Genomic DNA, 15,419 nt, shown 5'->3' with positions numbered 1-15,419 from the left:
CTATTAGCTGATCTGTGAGAGGTCGGTGTGCGGTCTGCGCATGCGTAATAATCAGGAGACCCTAGGTTTCAAGTCAGCAGGTAATAAGCGTTAATCATGTGAAAGGATTTGCATACTGCATCACTGCAAAATAGCACAGCTGTGCAGTTATACACAGGAAACATATATAGCTAAATAATACATGCCAATGTATATATTATATGTACAGTCTTTGTAAAAAAAAAAAATTGTTCTAACAGGACTTGTACTTATGCATGTGCTTATCCTGCACTGGGTTCTGTCTGTTAAGTAACGTTTATGCAGAGTGTATTTACACCTAGATTCAGATCTGCTTGGATTTGAATACAGTCGGAACTCACTCAGGTTCCAATCTTGTTTTTATTTTTTTAAAGAATATTTTGGGGGGGTTTTCACACATTAATAAACAGCTTACAAACATTGTATAGCCCAGTGGTTTCCAAACTGTGTGCCACGGCACCCTGGGGTGCCTTTGTGACATCACAGGGGTGCCAGGGCCAGGGGTAAGCAAATCGGGGGACTACTTGGTAATTATTTTGGCTTAGGGGTGCCTTGAAAAAATTATGGAGACCCTAAGGGTGCCTCGAACTGAGAAAGTTTGGGATCCACTGGTATAGCCCATTATTTTTAAACACAAGTTGCGAGTACTTAGCTTGAATAGCTGGAATCGGTCTTACTGCCTTGCTGGCAGCAATCAAGCATGAATATCACCCTGCTTTGAGTGGACACACACCAAAGTGTAGTTAGTGTAGATAAGGAAGGTTTAGGAAAGCTGTCCATGATAGTTTTCTCCAAATCAGCAGTTGAGGCCTTCAGATGGTCCTTCTGGAACCATAATCCCTGGCTAGTCTTGGGAAACATATCTCTTGTCTCACACTCTTACTGTCAGAAGCTAAGGCATCAACCCAGATATCGGCGGGCACACATTGATAAAAACGCCAACAGTACGATGAAATTAAAAAAGAATACTTCATGATCCTTACAACCTTTACTCTAGTTATACAGTGGGAACAGTAATCCCCAGCCAGTCCTGCCTTCAATTCTCTTGATCGGTTCCTGGGTCCTCTTATACCGGCTCTGGTTTCTAATGTAGAGAGTTTTGGCTATGGTAGAGCCAACCTCCAGTTACTATAGTTGGTGGTCAGTATTTCTCTGAGGCTGGTTAGAGACCAGGGGGTATATTTACTAAACTGTGGGTTTGAAAAAGTGGAGATGTTGCCTATAGCAACCAATCAGATTCTAATTGTAATTTTGTTGAATATACTAAGTAAATGATAACTAGAGTCTGATTGGTTGATATAGGCAACATCTCCACTTTTTCAGACCCTACAGTTTAGTAAATATACCCCAAGTGTGTGAGCACTTTTATGCATTGCGGAGGGAATAACTAGTGTGAGGTCCAAAGCATTAATTGTGCAGAGAAGATTTTGACCTAGATGTAAGTTTATCATCAACCCATGCATTGCAATCCCTCAAGGTAAGCCATGTATGATGCTGCAGGACTAGACCAGCAACAATGTTTGCAAATTCTTTCAGAAATGTCTTCCTATAATCAGGGAGGTGGTAGATTTGAAGGACTCTGAAACTCAGCCTGTAGCACTCCACGTACCAATACACTGAAATGAGCAAGTTATTCTCACTGAGTGGGCCCTACGTTTGATGTATTTGTAAAGCAGCTTACCGCTCCACCTTGGCTGTGCTCATGTCTTGCGCAGTAAATTGCTGATCATTTGGTTTTGATGTCAGTTTCCAAATAGGGGCTGTGTTTTTGTCTAGCTATGTCTCCATAACGCATGCTAGATCTAATGATTCAATATGGTCAACAATTGTAGCAGTCTTGTTTCTTATAGATCGAGGATTAGAGAACAGTCCTGATACAGCACACCCCCATGTTTCTGCTCCCATCCCCCTGCTGGTTGCAGCTCTACATTTTGAAACTAAAGGGTTTCCACAATAGATCTGGAGCACAAGGAACAAATAAGTTTAATATCCGAAGATGACATAAATCCCTGGTACTCTCCTTGACTTCTGATTTCATACCTGGGAGGATTAGACTCACTTAGGGAGAAGTGCACAATACAAAAGCCACATAGTAACATTAAAGAATACCATAGCTTACGATCTAGAAACAGTAAAGGTTGGAGGTAGTCTGGTCAGGCTGGGTATGGAGTTACGTATTTGGGGAGCAGCACAGTTGAAGTTGAGAGTGAGATATGGTAATGAGAGAAGAGGCTCGGCTCAGAGCAGATGCAGATGAACACATTCGCATGAAATGCCGACTGCCTATAACTTGAAAGGCGGAACGGAGGAGGGATGGGGTGGACTAACGTAGGCAATGTACAGTAAGGGCTTGTCGAGGGCCATTGTATATGCACATGCGGCCGATTCAAGCTCAGACCTTCTCTTAGGTATGTGTTTTATAGCCGTGTCATGTGCACCAGCTACAGGGCACTTGTAAGCACCGACTGATAGTGATGACTACACATATGCATGCAAGAACATTTGTTTGCAAATAAGAGAAAATATAAAAATGCATTTTATGTACAGTATGCATTAAGAACATCCTGATGTATGTATTTCATGTGGGTAAAACATATATTTTTTTTTATTAATGATTATAATATTAAGAGCTGTACATTAATTTTATGAAATCTTTTGTTTCATGCTCTCTGATGGAACGTATAGCCAGAGCCTAGTTATACCCAGATTCAAATGGAACTGTATCTTGAGATCCGCTTGCAGTGGAATACGTGCATACAAGTTGCATTCTCATTCCGTTTGAAGATGAATCAGGCCCATATTGTACTGATTCTAACTCTCATTGCCCAACATAATTTGCACAGCGATAACCAATACTTGACAGTTATATATTGCAGAGAATTAATAACCTCTCGCTTGCAGGTATGTGATGCACAGATATGCCCCAATTCCCAGTTCAGAACAGGGTTGTGTGTGGTAGAAATAGATTATTATGGCCTAATTTTCGTAAAATGTATTTGGTCAAAATAGGTAAAGACCCATAAAGCTGTGAATTGTATTAGCCAATATTCCTGTTGCTCACAGATATTATATACTCAATTTATTTTCTTATTTTTACTTAGGTTCAAACACTGTTATCAGCTCTATTGTACACCATCATCACTTATTAGTAAGGCAACTCAAACAGTACACAAAAACAAAACTAAATCATACAAGGTTGACAGATAAGGTGCATACATCAGACAGATGATAGAGGGAACCCTGCTCATGAGAGCTTACAATCTAGAAACAGTAAAGGTTGGGGGGGGGGGGGGAGTCTGGTCAGGCTGGGTAGGGAGTTACATATTTGGGGAGCAGCCAGCTGAAGTCTTGAAGTCAAGAGTGTGATCTGGTAATGAGAGAAGAGGCGAGGCTTAGAGCAGAGGCAATTGTAAGGCTGGGTGCAAACTTCAGGTATTTCAGCCGGTTATCGGGCCAATCAAACAATAAACGACCGTTCGGCCCGATATCACATTAGTGTGTACTCTGCAACGAAGAACGATTGTCGTTCCAAAGCACATTGTATTGTTTCATTTGATTTTTAACCGGAGTTAAACTGTTGTTCAATGATGGAATGATGTCTTTCCAATTCTGCAGTGTGTAAGCACTCACGACCAATGGTGTCCATAGATCTCTATGGAGTGTGCAGAGTCATGATCTTTTCAGCCGATGGTTATGACAGATCTGAAGGTAAGTCGTGTAAAACATGTTCGTGTGTACACATGGATTGATATGCTGATTGGGATTTTTACTTTTTTCAGTCGTTGGTAAAATCATTAACTATATCGCATTGGGAGAAGTTTTCTGTAGTGTGTACCTAGTCTTAGCTGGAAAGTGTCTTGTGACGAGGTCAGAGATGTACTGTATAAGGAGGAGCTGTTGGTGAGGGCTTTGAAGGGGAGAGGGTTTAGCTTGAATTGGATTCTGGAAGTTATGGGAGTTGCTGACAGGCTTTGTGCACAGTAAATTCACTTGTATGAATATCTGTGTGCTCTAAACTGATATGATCATCGGAATGCTAACAACAATAGAGTATTTCAGGAAATTAATGAGCTGACATTGTCAGGAGCAGTTATCTGTCCACTCATGTAATTATATTAGGACAGGGCTGCAAGTGCCAGTGACATTCTCTTGAGGAGGAAAGTAAGACATCTCAGGGTAAGACAGTTTAAGCACCAAGGTCACCCAATAGTACAGATTAATGATGTGTGACTCCTGTCAAACTGGTAGAGGAAAAGTGGTGTCATTTGTATCAAGCAAAGTTCTAACATCCAACTTGTTGGGATCAATTTTAGAATATTGAATTTCAGATCTCTAGGATACATTCTCCAACTTGTATAGAGCAGTGGGTTCTCTCCCGGCAAATTCCTGGCTGTGGACAGCCCTGGACAAACCTCAGACACCTCTACTGGAAATATTATTGTCTTGAAACAAGGTCTTTTTTGTTTTGTTAATTCTGTAATTAGCTACTGCAACTGTCAGTCATTCTAAAGAGAAATTAGAAATTAGAATAAAGTTTGTTTGTAGCTGTTAACTTGAACGTGTTTGGTTTTATTTCACCATTTCTTAGAATATATCCTAACCTTATTCGAATGTGTAGCAAAAAAAGATTTTTTTACTATTATTAAAGTAGTACCGTGTTAGCCAGAAAAATCTATGTGATGGTAAATACTTTTGTGTCAAAAATACAAAAGTATTATAGGAGTGATACCTTTATTGGCTAACCAAAGAAAATTATTATATTTGCAATAATAATATATAATCATTTTTTTTTGTTAGCCTATAAAAGGTATCACTCCTATAGCACTTTTGTCTTTTTTGACACAAAAGAATTTATCATCACACTAATTTTACTAGAAAAGAGGAGAACGCAAAATATAGAGGCGATTGAGGGAATAACAATATATATGATGTGAGTGAGTTCTCTGTACAGCGCTGCGGAATTAGTGGCGTTATATAAATAAATGGTGATGATGATGATGATGATGTGTCACTATCAAAATTATTTGCTAGAACCACACTATCGCTAAGAATGGTAATCAACACTGAAAATGCTAAACATTCTGTAAAAGTTTTATAAAAATAATAACAACACATAAAAGTGTAATTATAAACAGTAAGGGTGAGATACAGATTAACATTGTATCATAAAAACATGACAAATGTTGCCAAACTGAATAGTAGTACTAGAACACACCTCTATGTATATACTCAAAGTATCACACATTTTGTTGCATTCAAAACGGCAACACTCATACAAAATACATAAACCCACATGGACACAAGTTAATTCACAATGAAATGTCTGAATGTACATAAAAGGTGATCGGGATCGAGATTTAACATTTCAGAATGAAAGAGAGCACCAGGGTTCGTTATACAAATCTGCCACTTCAGGTGCATATAGGTTAGGTAAGGTTTAAGCCACAAAATTTATTCAGGTAATACTTATTCCAGGGTTTGTTCATTCCAAGATCTTACATCTACATTTTGATAGTACAACCATCGACTTTTACAAATATTCCTTTTTGAAAAAGAGTGAAAGCAGTCCAAACAACTAAGTAGGGAGTTGACCAATATTCAGACTTTGATGTAATCAGTTCATCACCCAAAATATGAAACAGACACCATACAGTTCCGGCAGTGAAAGACGGCAATAAATCATACTGATTCACCTGGTTCTGTAATTAGCAGTCAGATCTCTGATGCGAATCCCCTTCTATATCCATGAAGGCTGCAGAGTAATTAGCAGCTAGGAAGACTGTCAGGGAGACTAGGGAGTATATTTACTAAACTGCGGGATTTAAAAGTGGAGATGTTGCCTATAGCAACCAATCAGATTCTAGTTATCATTTATTTAGTACATTCTACAAAATGTCAGCAAGAATCTGATTGATTGCTATAGGCAACATCTCCACTTTTTCAAACCCAGAGTTTAATAAATACACCCTAGGAGTTCACAGGAGTTGAAGAACACAAAGAGCTGCTTTACTTCCAAGTATAGTCCTGGAATGGGAGTATCAAGGTTGGACACAATTGATACTCGGGCGGTGAGGAGTATATTGAGCAGGTTCTTATAGTGGCTGGTTGATTGGTCATTCCCTGCATGTATTAGTAGTACTGGAGGTTAGTGATAGCACGCGAGAGTGGTGTTATGTCATCTCTAGCCTCAGGCTGAGCCCAGCTAGGTTCTGTTAAGGATTCTTATTGGGAAGGCCAGCAATCAGTGAACTGCTGAGTGTTGGAGGCAGGCCAGTGATGTCTAAGACTGCTGGTACTGGCAGTGTACACGTACAACAAGTCTGTTTAGGCAGAGTGTACTTCCACCCAGACTCATATTTAAGCGTATCTTAAGATACACTTGGATTTGAATACGGTCAAAACTACACACAAGTTCTGTGCTGTTTTTAAACACGCAGCTTACGCGCAAGTTGCGTTCGGACATGAATCAGACCCTTTGTTGGGATAACAGTAAACCCTGTAGCCTTCTCTGTGGTAATAGTGATTGTTAAAGGGTCCACAGCAGCCACATGTTGGTTCTTTATCTGCCCTTAAACTACTACATTGGACAAGGCGCCGTATTGGAGATTCCAGAATTAACCTTCTTACCCTCACACAGGACTGTGCTCTGGGTACTGCAAACCAAGCTGTACATGAAGGGCCTGATTCATCAATGCACGTATTATGAACGCAACCTGCGTTCACTATTACATGCACGTAATTAGGGTTTGCAAACACCCGAATTCATCAAGGCACGGATCTCAAGATACATGTGCTTTTAATATTGGGGGCAGGTTGGTGTGCTCTACTACACAAGACGCTGCAGGGTGCGTGAATGCGAGTTTCTGGCATATTTGAAAAGTGGAGATGTAGCCTATAGCAACCAATCAGATTCCTGCTATCATTTATTTAGTGCATTCTACAAAATGATAGCTAGAATCTGATTGGTTGCTATAACATCTGCACTTTTCAAACCCACCAGAAACTCTCAGCTTGATACATTTACCCCCAGATGTCTTATACCCTGTGTGGATGATCAGCGTTGCTGAACCAGTTTGGGAGTGCTGGGTCCTAGCGACTACTCTACCTCAGTGTTTCACTGCTGTTTATGTATATGAATAATTCAGTCTAATATCTGCCTCGTCTTTATAAGACTTCCCCATTCACACAGGAGCCTCGTCTCATCTGACAGCCACTTCTTAGCTGCACTGTATTACTATGTGTGTAGGTATATGATAAATACACTTCTGCATTTCCAGCATTGGTTACGCTGCTAGAACAGCGTACAAAAGCTTAGGGTATGGGGTTTGGGTATGTCTCCAGCAGTGCGCAATTTACAGTTCCTATCTACAAACAGATGTATAGACCCTGGATACTAACAGGGAACGATCTTTAAATCATACCCTGGAATAGAAAAAATACTGCCCACATCTAAACATCTAAACTCCTTAGAGATTAGAGCAGGCACAGGTGGACTGGCATTAAAAAAATAGGTTTGCCAAGCAAAGTGTCACTTGAGCACTATAAAGAAAAAACAGACTAATGGACCCTAACAAAAACAGAAGGACCCACTTTTTGGCCTCGAGATGCAGGGCTCCATATCTGTTGGTAGATCTGGCCTGCACGAGTCTTTTAGAAACGGATTCTCTTTCGCCTGCTTGCAGTGCTTTCTCATTTGAAGTGTTTCCGCAGGAAAACAGCATTCCCTGTTCAATGTAATGTAGTATTATGGGTGTATACAGTCCCTTCAGAATGCTGCAGGTTTCTGTTTGGAATTTATAAATTACCCATGGACCCTTTTTAAGAAAAATGTATTATCTATGTGATTTACTTTTATGTTTCTACAAACCTACTATTGTAGCAATATAATTTCACCAATGTGGACTAACACTCATTACCCAATAAAAGATGTCACTGACCGTAACAAACAGTACTTAACCCTTTAATTTGTGATAAATCATTTACAAGTATTTTCTCCTTAATTCCAGTGGTAAATTCCCCAGCACATGTCCATCCACTTCAAGTCCCTCTTTCTTCAGCTGTAAACAGTTGCCAATCTCCTCAGGCAAGGTAGTCAGATTGTTGCCCATGAGCTCCAAGCTAGACAGTAGAGGCAGTTGTCCAACCTCGGGTGCTATGCTGGAAAGATTGTTGGAACCCGCATGAAGGAACTTTAGCCTAGTGCAGCGGAACAGCTCATGTGGCAGGAAAGATATCTGGTTAGCAGTAATTACCAACATCTCCAGACGCGTTAAGTGACCAACTTCTGGAGGGATAAATCCAATACTATTGTAGCCAATATCTAAGTTTCTTAGCCTAACAAGGTTGAAAATAGAAACTGGCAATGTCTCCAGTTTATTGTGAGAAATGGACAGCTCTTCTAGATTACGCAAAAGCTCAATAGATGGTGGAAGGCAGCAGATAGTATTATAGCACAGTCTTAAGATGCTCAGACTTCGGAGGCGCTGAAGAGTTCCCAGTTCATCAACAGTCTGCAGAACGTTTGAGGTCAAATCAATACACGCCAAACTCGTTAAGCCAGGTAAAACGCCAGGGATTTTTGATATCTTGCAGTGGCAGAGTTTAAGCACCAGCAAGCGGTTCATTTTTTTCAACTGGCTTAGTGAACCAAGCTTAGTGTCTCCATTCTGTATGTTCAGCGTGGTCAGCTGTCCAGCCACTTCAAGCACAGCTGATGGTACACAGGACAAGTTACTCGTCAGAGAAAGAGATCTGAGGCTGGTTAGGCCACGTAGGGACTGTAAACGAATTGACTTGTTGTTGGAGCAATTGAGGTTGCCAGAAAGATGCAGTTCACTTAGGTTCTTTAGACAATACATCCAAGATGGAAGTTCCTCCAAGTCTGTGAATCTAATATCAAGGACTTTCAACCGCATTTGAAAAAAATGGTAAGCATCAGGGTCCATTTTGACTGAGCAGTGACTGATGTGGAGCTCAGAAAGAGACTTGAATTGGGACACCGCTCCTACAAATTTTGCAGATGAGATCAAGTCCAGCTTGAGAACTTGAACCTCAGTCAGTTCATAAGCAGCCTTTGGTATTGCTGGGAACATTGATAGTTGCAGCTCAAGGCGCCCTTTTGTGTCCTTGCTGACCAGGTCTCTCAGTTTCTCTGTTGACCACTCAGAATTGAGTGCTAGCTCTCTTAGTCTCCCTTCACTCATAGCTGAAAGAAACACTGACAATCTTCTCGAGTACAATGTGTCATAGCGGTCTACCATGTGTAACATAAAGGCAAAGTCATTCTTGACATCAGGTACGTCTCCAAATCCAGTACCATCACTGTTCTTTTCAAAGGAGTACACTTTGAGTGAACTTCTAAATAGCCAAAACAAGGCATAAGCAGAGAAGAAGGCATACAGGCAAAGAAGCAAAATGTATGTCAGCAAAAGTTTTTCAAGTATGAATGCCAAGTTGTGTGTGCAGGTGAACACAGAATAGCCCATGAGATTCTGTATGGAAGGTTTGCAAGAATGATGAAAGCTGAATGATCCTACCAAGCTGAATGTGTACCCAAGAACTAGCACTACTTTAACCACTTTAAAAACTGTCTGCCCAACGTAAACTCTGTATACAACATCAGAGTCCTCAGCATGGGCCCGGAAATGGCGTATTTTCTCAAACAAAGCCTTAGCCTGCTCTTTCTCCTTTTTATCCAAGATCGCAGAGACTGGGAGCAGTATAGAAGGAAACGGCGTTTCATTTAGCAGCGGTGTTCTTGGAGAGTAGTCTATGGAACGGGAAGAGCTGGACTTTTGGCGGTTATACTCTAGAGGAGGTTGGTCACTAGTTTCCTCAAGGGCTCTAGTGGTCCATGGTGATTCGAAGCATTTGGCCAAGATGGAAAGAAAAAGCTCAACCTTGGAAGATGTTTTGGGGTACTTAAACCAGAAGTTACTGCTGACCAGCAACAGCAAAGTGTTGATAAGAGCCAAGTAGGGGAAATATTTAGACTGCCAAGGTACTACTTTGTGGTAACAAACAACATTTACATATGTGTACTGCTGGTAGTCTAAGTTGGTCAAGTGACCAATTTCTTTTGATACAGGTGAAGTGGTCATGGCAGCTCCATCTAAACCACTTGTACTTTTGAGAGGCTTCTTAGTCTTTGGCATGCAGACAACTTTATCCATGGTGAGTAGGAGTGTTGCAGAGAAGAAGGATACCATGATCATAATGATAAGGAGATAATCCATGAGAACATCCCACCAAGGTTTCACAGCCTTGAAATGGGACTGGGAGTCGGCCAGGGAGGTGGCCTCGCTCACTGTGATCATACCTAAAATTAGAAACGAGACTTGTCAGGATTGAATATAAGGAAGACTGAGGATAATTAGTGGACAGTGGCTGTAGGCAAATTTGTTAAACAAAATATAAGCAAAATAATAAAAATATTTCTTGAAATAAAATGTGTGATCCCCTCAGAATAGATTGTATTATTTCCCCTTTAGGCCGTCTTACCTTTTGTTTCACTGTATGTTTCTGTATTGTTATCATAGTCCTGATTGTAAATGAATGCTGCAAATGATGTCGCTACAGTATACAACAGGATAATGATAAGAATTTTACCTAAACTGAGACCTGGGGGTAAATGTATCAAGCTGAGAGTTTTCTGGTGGGTTTAAAAAACCAATCAGATTTTAGCTATTATTTATTTAGTACATTCTACAAAATGATAGCTAGAATCTGATTGGTTGCTATAGGCAACATCTTCACTTTTCAAACCCGTCGGAAAACTCTCAGCTTGATACATTTACCCCCTCATCTTCCTTTAAGTGTGGCCTTGCATGCTTTGGTCATATGGCCCACTCAACAACAGCCACTTCCATTCTGTAACTAAAAAACACATGCCAATTGGTTATTAGGGAACAAGGTTTTCCCTCCAGCATGATTAAAGATAATGGGGCTACGTACTGCAGTCTACAGTCAAAAAAGACAAAATCTGCTGGTCACATCTGCACTTTTGGCCAGAATAAGTTTTAATAATAAATAATGAGAATTTGAATAAACAAAGTACACAAACACAGAGTACAATTGGTGTATTGTACCACTTGCTCTTGGAGGGATATTTCTTGGACAACTGCTACTGGAAGCAATAGTGTTTCTTGGATGTTAGTCTTCATTAATGGTTCTGTAACCTTTTCCAGCTTCAAGAGCAACAATAGCTAAATATCTGAGATCCTTCAAGGAACCTGTGTTGTGATGAGGCAAATTTGATGTAGACAACCAAAGTTTGTGTTGTTTTCTAAGGAATGGACTCTCAAACTCACACCTGGGGGTAAATGTATCAATGTGCGGGTTCTTCAACACCCGCGTGTTCAGCCTCTTCCGCGATTAAATTTCAAGCGGCGCTGCATTGTAAAGGGTTAACTTCCCTTTACAATGCAGCGCCGCTTGAAATTTAATTGCGGAAGAGGCTGAACACGCGGGTGTTGAAGAACCCGCATATTGATACATTTACCCCCTGGATATCAACATCTCACTCAAATAGCTCTATATGAAAGCTTAGTATACTTGGGGTTCACATACTTTTTGCAACAATATAAAATTGTGAATGATGGATCAAAATAAAGACATGGGGGAGTACAGTTTCTGTATGTTATTTGTTTAATTGGATTATTTTATATTTCATTTGGAATATGATGAAAGATAACTTGTAAACTGACTTAAACTTGTAGTTTAAGTCACATTAATACTAGTTACAGATATTTATAATGTGTTCACACTATTGAGCTTTCCATGATAGGAACAAATACTTCCATACAATCGTTGAAGCTTCATAGATATATTCCAAAAAGTGGTTAGCACTTCTGCCTTACAGCACTAGGGTCATGAGTTCGATTCCCGACCATGGCCTTATCTGTCAGGAGTTTGTATGTTCTCCCCGTGTTTGCGTGGGTTTCCTCCGGGTGCTCCGGTTCCCTCCCACACTCCAAAAAAAACCATACTGGTAGGTTAATTGGCTGCTAACAAATTGACCCTAGTCTGTGTCTCTGTCTGTGTTAGGGAATTTAGACTTTAAGCCCCAATGGGGCAGGGACTGATGTGAGTGAGTTCTCTGTACAGCGCTGCGGAATTAGTGGCGCTATATAAATAAATGGTGATGATAATAATAATACTCAGGTAGTTCCAGTGACTAAATGCTAATTATAGGAATGTTACTCACATTCTGATATAGCATCCAGTAATAGATGCATCTCTCTAAGTAGTTTTGGCTTCCTGTGGCAGCACATGGATATAAAGCACCTGGGTACACAACCCTACCGGCGGCAATAGGTATAGACAGGGCAAAGAGTGGGTAAACAGGAGACGACAAGGGGTAATTTCTGGTGCTATTGGTGTCTTCACTGAGGGAATTGGATGAGAACAGTGGACATCAATTTTAAAATGTTTAATGTATTATTTTACTTTAGTACAGTACTTTATTATAGTATTTTAATGTTTTCATTTATACTTTTTTTACCGATAGACCCTCACAAAGAGGAGAATTTGATGGGTCCTCCCTGTTACAGTATTAGGTTGAGTATATTCAGGGTGTAAATGTCCCAAAAAATTTTTTAGTGGTTGGTGGTGCCTGCATTACCTAGGTATCTATTCAGCAGGCAGCTCATTGGTGACAAAAGCATGTAAATGGTTTTTTTTTATGTCGGCTACAGACGCATAAGTGTTCCGTTTTAATTTATTTGCAGTTTTATTTATATGCTAAAAAGTTGTTTTATCAACTTTCCTTTTCACAGTCATCAATAAAAAAAAGAAAGTAATTGAACATAATGAAAATATTTAGTTAGAATGTTAGGAACTAGGAATATGTGGGTCTCTGGTGAAGGTTCCTAGGTTGTCACCCACTGTTTTGCTGCTCTAGGTAGACTTGAAGAATACATTAAAATAATAATAATAATGTACAAAGTACCTCTGGTGCTTATAGGGCTCACAAATTTCATCATGTAGGCATTATAGAGACACATAAGGTGGGAGAGACTGAACTGAGAAGACTGTATAGAAGTTCAGGGTACAGATACAGAATTAGCTAAAAAAATGGCCAAAATACAATCTAAACTTCTTTATAGCAATATAAGTTTTGTGCTTTTGCAACGCATATAATTATAATTATAAAAAAGCAAGCTCTGTAATTAATGGTTCGGTTTCAAAACGAGGTAGTGACTGATTAATGAAGTATATTCTGACAAAGGAATTACAGGTTGTGGAGATGGAAAAAGGGGGTAAGTAAAGGCATTGAGAAGATAGAGAAATTGAGGAAAACATGAAGAAAGAGGGACAATTTTGGAGAATGGGTAACTGGGCTCATTACCCGAGGAAAAGGAGAAATAACTACGCTGAGGGAGGGGAATAGGAACATTTAATATAAAATGGTTAATTCTGAAGAAGAGATGTAAGTGGGGTGTACATATTTATGGAGAAGGGGGCATTAAATATAGTTATTTTGAAAGTGTACCATATAGAAATATAATGGCCGATAGAACTGAGATTTGAACAAGCAAACAGAGTTAAACCTTGGGAGGGAATAGTATCCTCATCAACAGCTTTACATACCAGTAAAGCACCATGAAAAAACAAAAGGATAACATAGTGCACAACAATTTCTGATGGTTAAGTCTGCAGCAAATTTTTCCCCTCTGCCAACTAATGTCCAATCAGCTTGTTGCTAACAACATCAGTGGCAGCATCTCCTGAACTATTACAGCTCCTGACATAGGACCTCCGCTTTTTACCAGTTGGGAAAAACACAAATCATTGTTCATGAAGTGTTCTTTAAGCAAGTTATCATTTATAAATACTCTGCTTTTTTATTGCCCAAATTATTAGTTACAACGCGTGTTTTAATTACTAGTGTCGATGTACCTGGTAAAACCTCTGTGCATAGTTCCATTTTATTAAAATGACCCTTTAATATTTCTTCTTAAAAGTCTTCTCTCTGAAAGTCAGCTTATGTATTATGTTGTTATGTTATGTTATGTATTATGTTAATTTATATTGTATTCTAAATATTATACAGTTGCCTTCATGGTAATTATATTATTCAAATTAACATATAACAGATGTTTGGGGACTTGTGTATATTGAGTCACTTGTGTAAAATATGATTACCTTTGAGTAATCAACATGTCCCTTTGTAGGATATCATAATCCTTTTTTTAAAATAACGTACAGATAGATAACAAATAAAAGTTATTACAGCAAACGGATTTACGTAATTTCCATAAGATCACACAGGTGTTCCCATTGTCATAATTCAATGGTCTCCATCATCCCACAACCAGCTCTCTATCATCCATACACTATTTTACTGACTTACATCTTTAGTTTATCTTTCACCCCCATCCTCAATTACTGGCTTTAATATTTGTTCTGCAGTATATATTTGTGCTCAGCTGCCAACAGGTGGCAGATGTACCAAATACAGTAACAAAACTTCAGTGGTTCTTCGTTCCAAGCTGAAACATTCTTAAACAGTCTTTGGTGCCAGCTCGATGCCTTTACTATATATAATATTCTCATAATCTACATCACTTAATAGTGCTATGTTTCTTTTCTTTTCATACAGGTGTATATTTGTTATACCTTATCCTGGTAAATCTCTATCTATACATAAAGGTGGTACTTATCTGCATAGTCCCAGTTTGTTCCCTATGTCCATTTGCTGGTTCAAACAGTGGATGTTCCTACCCATTTTTACAGGTGGGGCAAAGGTCTATGCATCCCATTATAACTCTCATAGTCCTGCAAGCTTCCTTACCTTGTGCGAGTGTTGCTGAACTCACTATCCTTACCTCTACGGGTGAGCATTTTTAAACCAGGAAGCAGGAGCAGATGTCTGTCTTTCTCAAGCCAAGGCAAGCCCCAACGTGCGTCTTGTGTAATCTGTCCTTTCTTTCCAGAACAGTCAAAAGTGCGTGCCCCCAACTTGTTACCCCAAGGCAAATAGTTCTCTCGGATTTTTCCACTCTGGCCACTTCGCACGTGTTCCTCACTGCAACTACATCTGTTTGGTGACCTCACCCAAGAAAGCTTTTGGTAGGTTTAAACCTGTGTCAATCACATGCAGCCTATCAAATGCTGTGTACAGATCTTCCATATTATTAAAGGATTATCGTTTATTAGCTTTAGACTCTAGCCGGAATGGAATAGTGATGGAATTGATAGTTTAAGAGTTACGCAAAGGATGTCTCAATTCCAAACATTAAAACCTAAAAAAAAATGGAAGCATGTACATGAAGAGCCTCATTCATTAGCGGACGCATTGTGTGGGTAATTTGCGTAATGTAATATACACATATAAATGCAAGCCACATACGCAGATTCATCAAGCAACAGATCTCCAAATACGAACCACGATGAATCGG

At 39.6% G+C, this 15,419-nt stretch overlaps 1 protein-coding gene across 2 annotated transcripts; it reads right to left on the bottom strand.

The window, feature by feature from the left end:
* Positions 1-7,712: 7,712 nt before the first annotated feature.
* Positions 7,713-15,065, bottom strand: LOC142151363 (volume-regulated anion channel subunit LRRC8D-like). 2 transcript variants are annotated; one of them, XM_075206918.1, is made up of 2 exons: positions 14,813-15,065; positions 7,713-10,336 (listed from the first exon to the last, which is right to left on the bottom strand). In XM_075206918.1, exon 2 carries the CDS (start codon positions 10,332-10,334, stop codon positions 7,998-8,000), a length of 2,337 nt encoding a protein of 778 aa, XP_075063019.1. In that variant the 5' UTR covers positions 10,335-10,336; positions 14,813-15,065; the 3' UTR covers positions 7,713-7,997. The 2 variants fall into 2 exon arrangements, with proteins under 2 accessions (XP_075063019.1, XP_075063018.1); XM_075206917.1 differs by having other exon boundaries at positions 14,847-15,065.
* Positions 15,066-15,419: the final 354 nt, after the last annotated feature.

Source organism: Mixophyes fleayi, chromosome 4, assembly GCF_038048845.1.
Source record: "Mixophyes fleayi isolate aMixFle1 chromosome 4, aMixFle1.hap1, whole genome shotgun sequence".
Classification (NCBI taxonomy): Eukaryota; Metazoa; Chordata; class Amphibia; order Anura; family Limnodynastidae; genus Mixophyes; species Mixophyes fleayi.
This window is presented reverse-complemented; position numbering and strand designations above follow the sequence as displayed.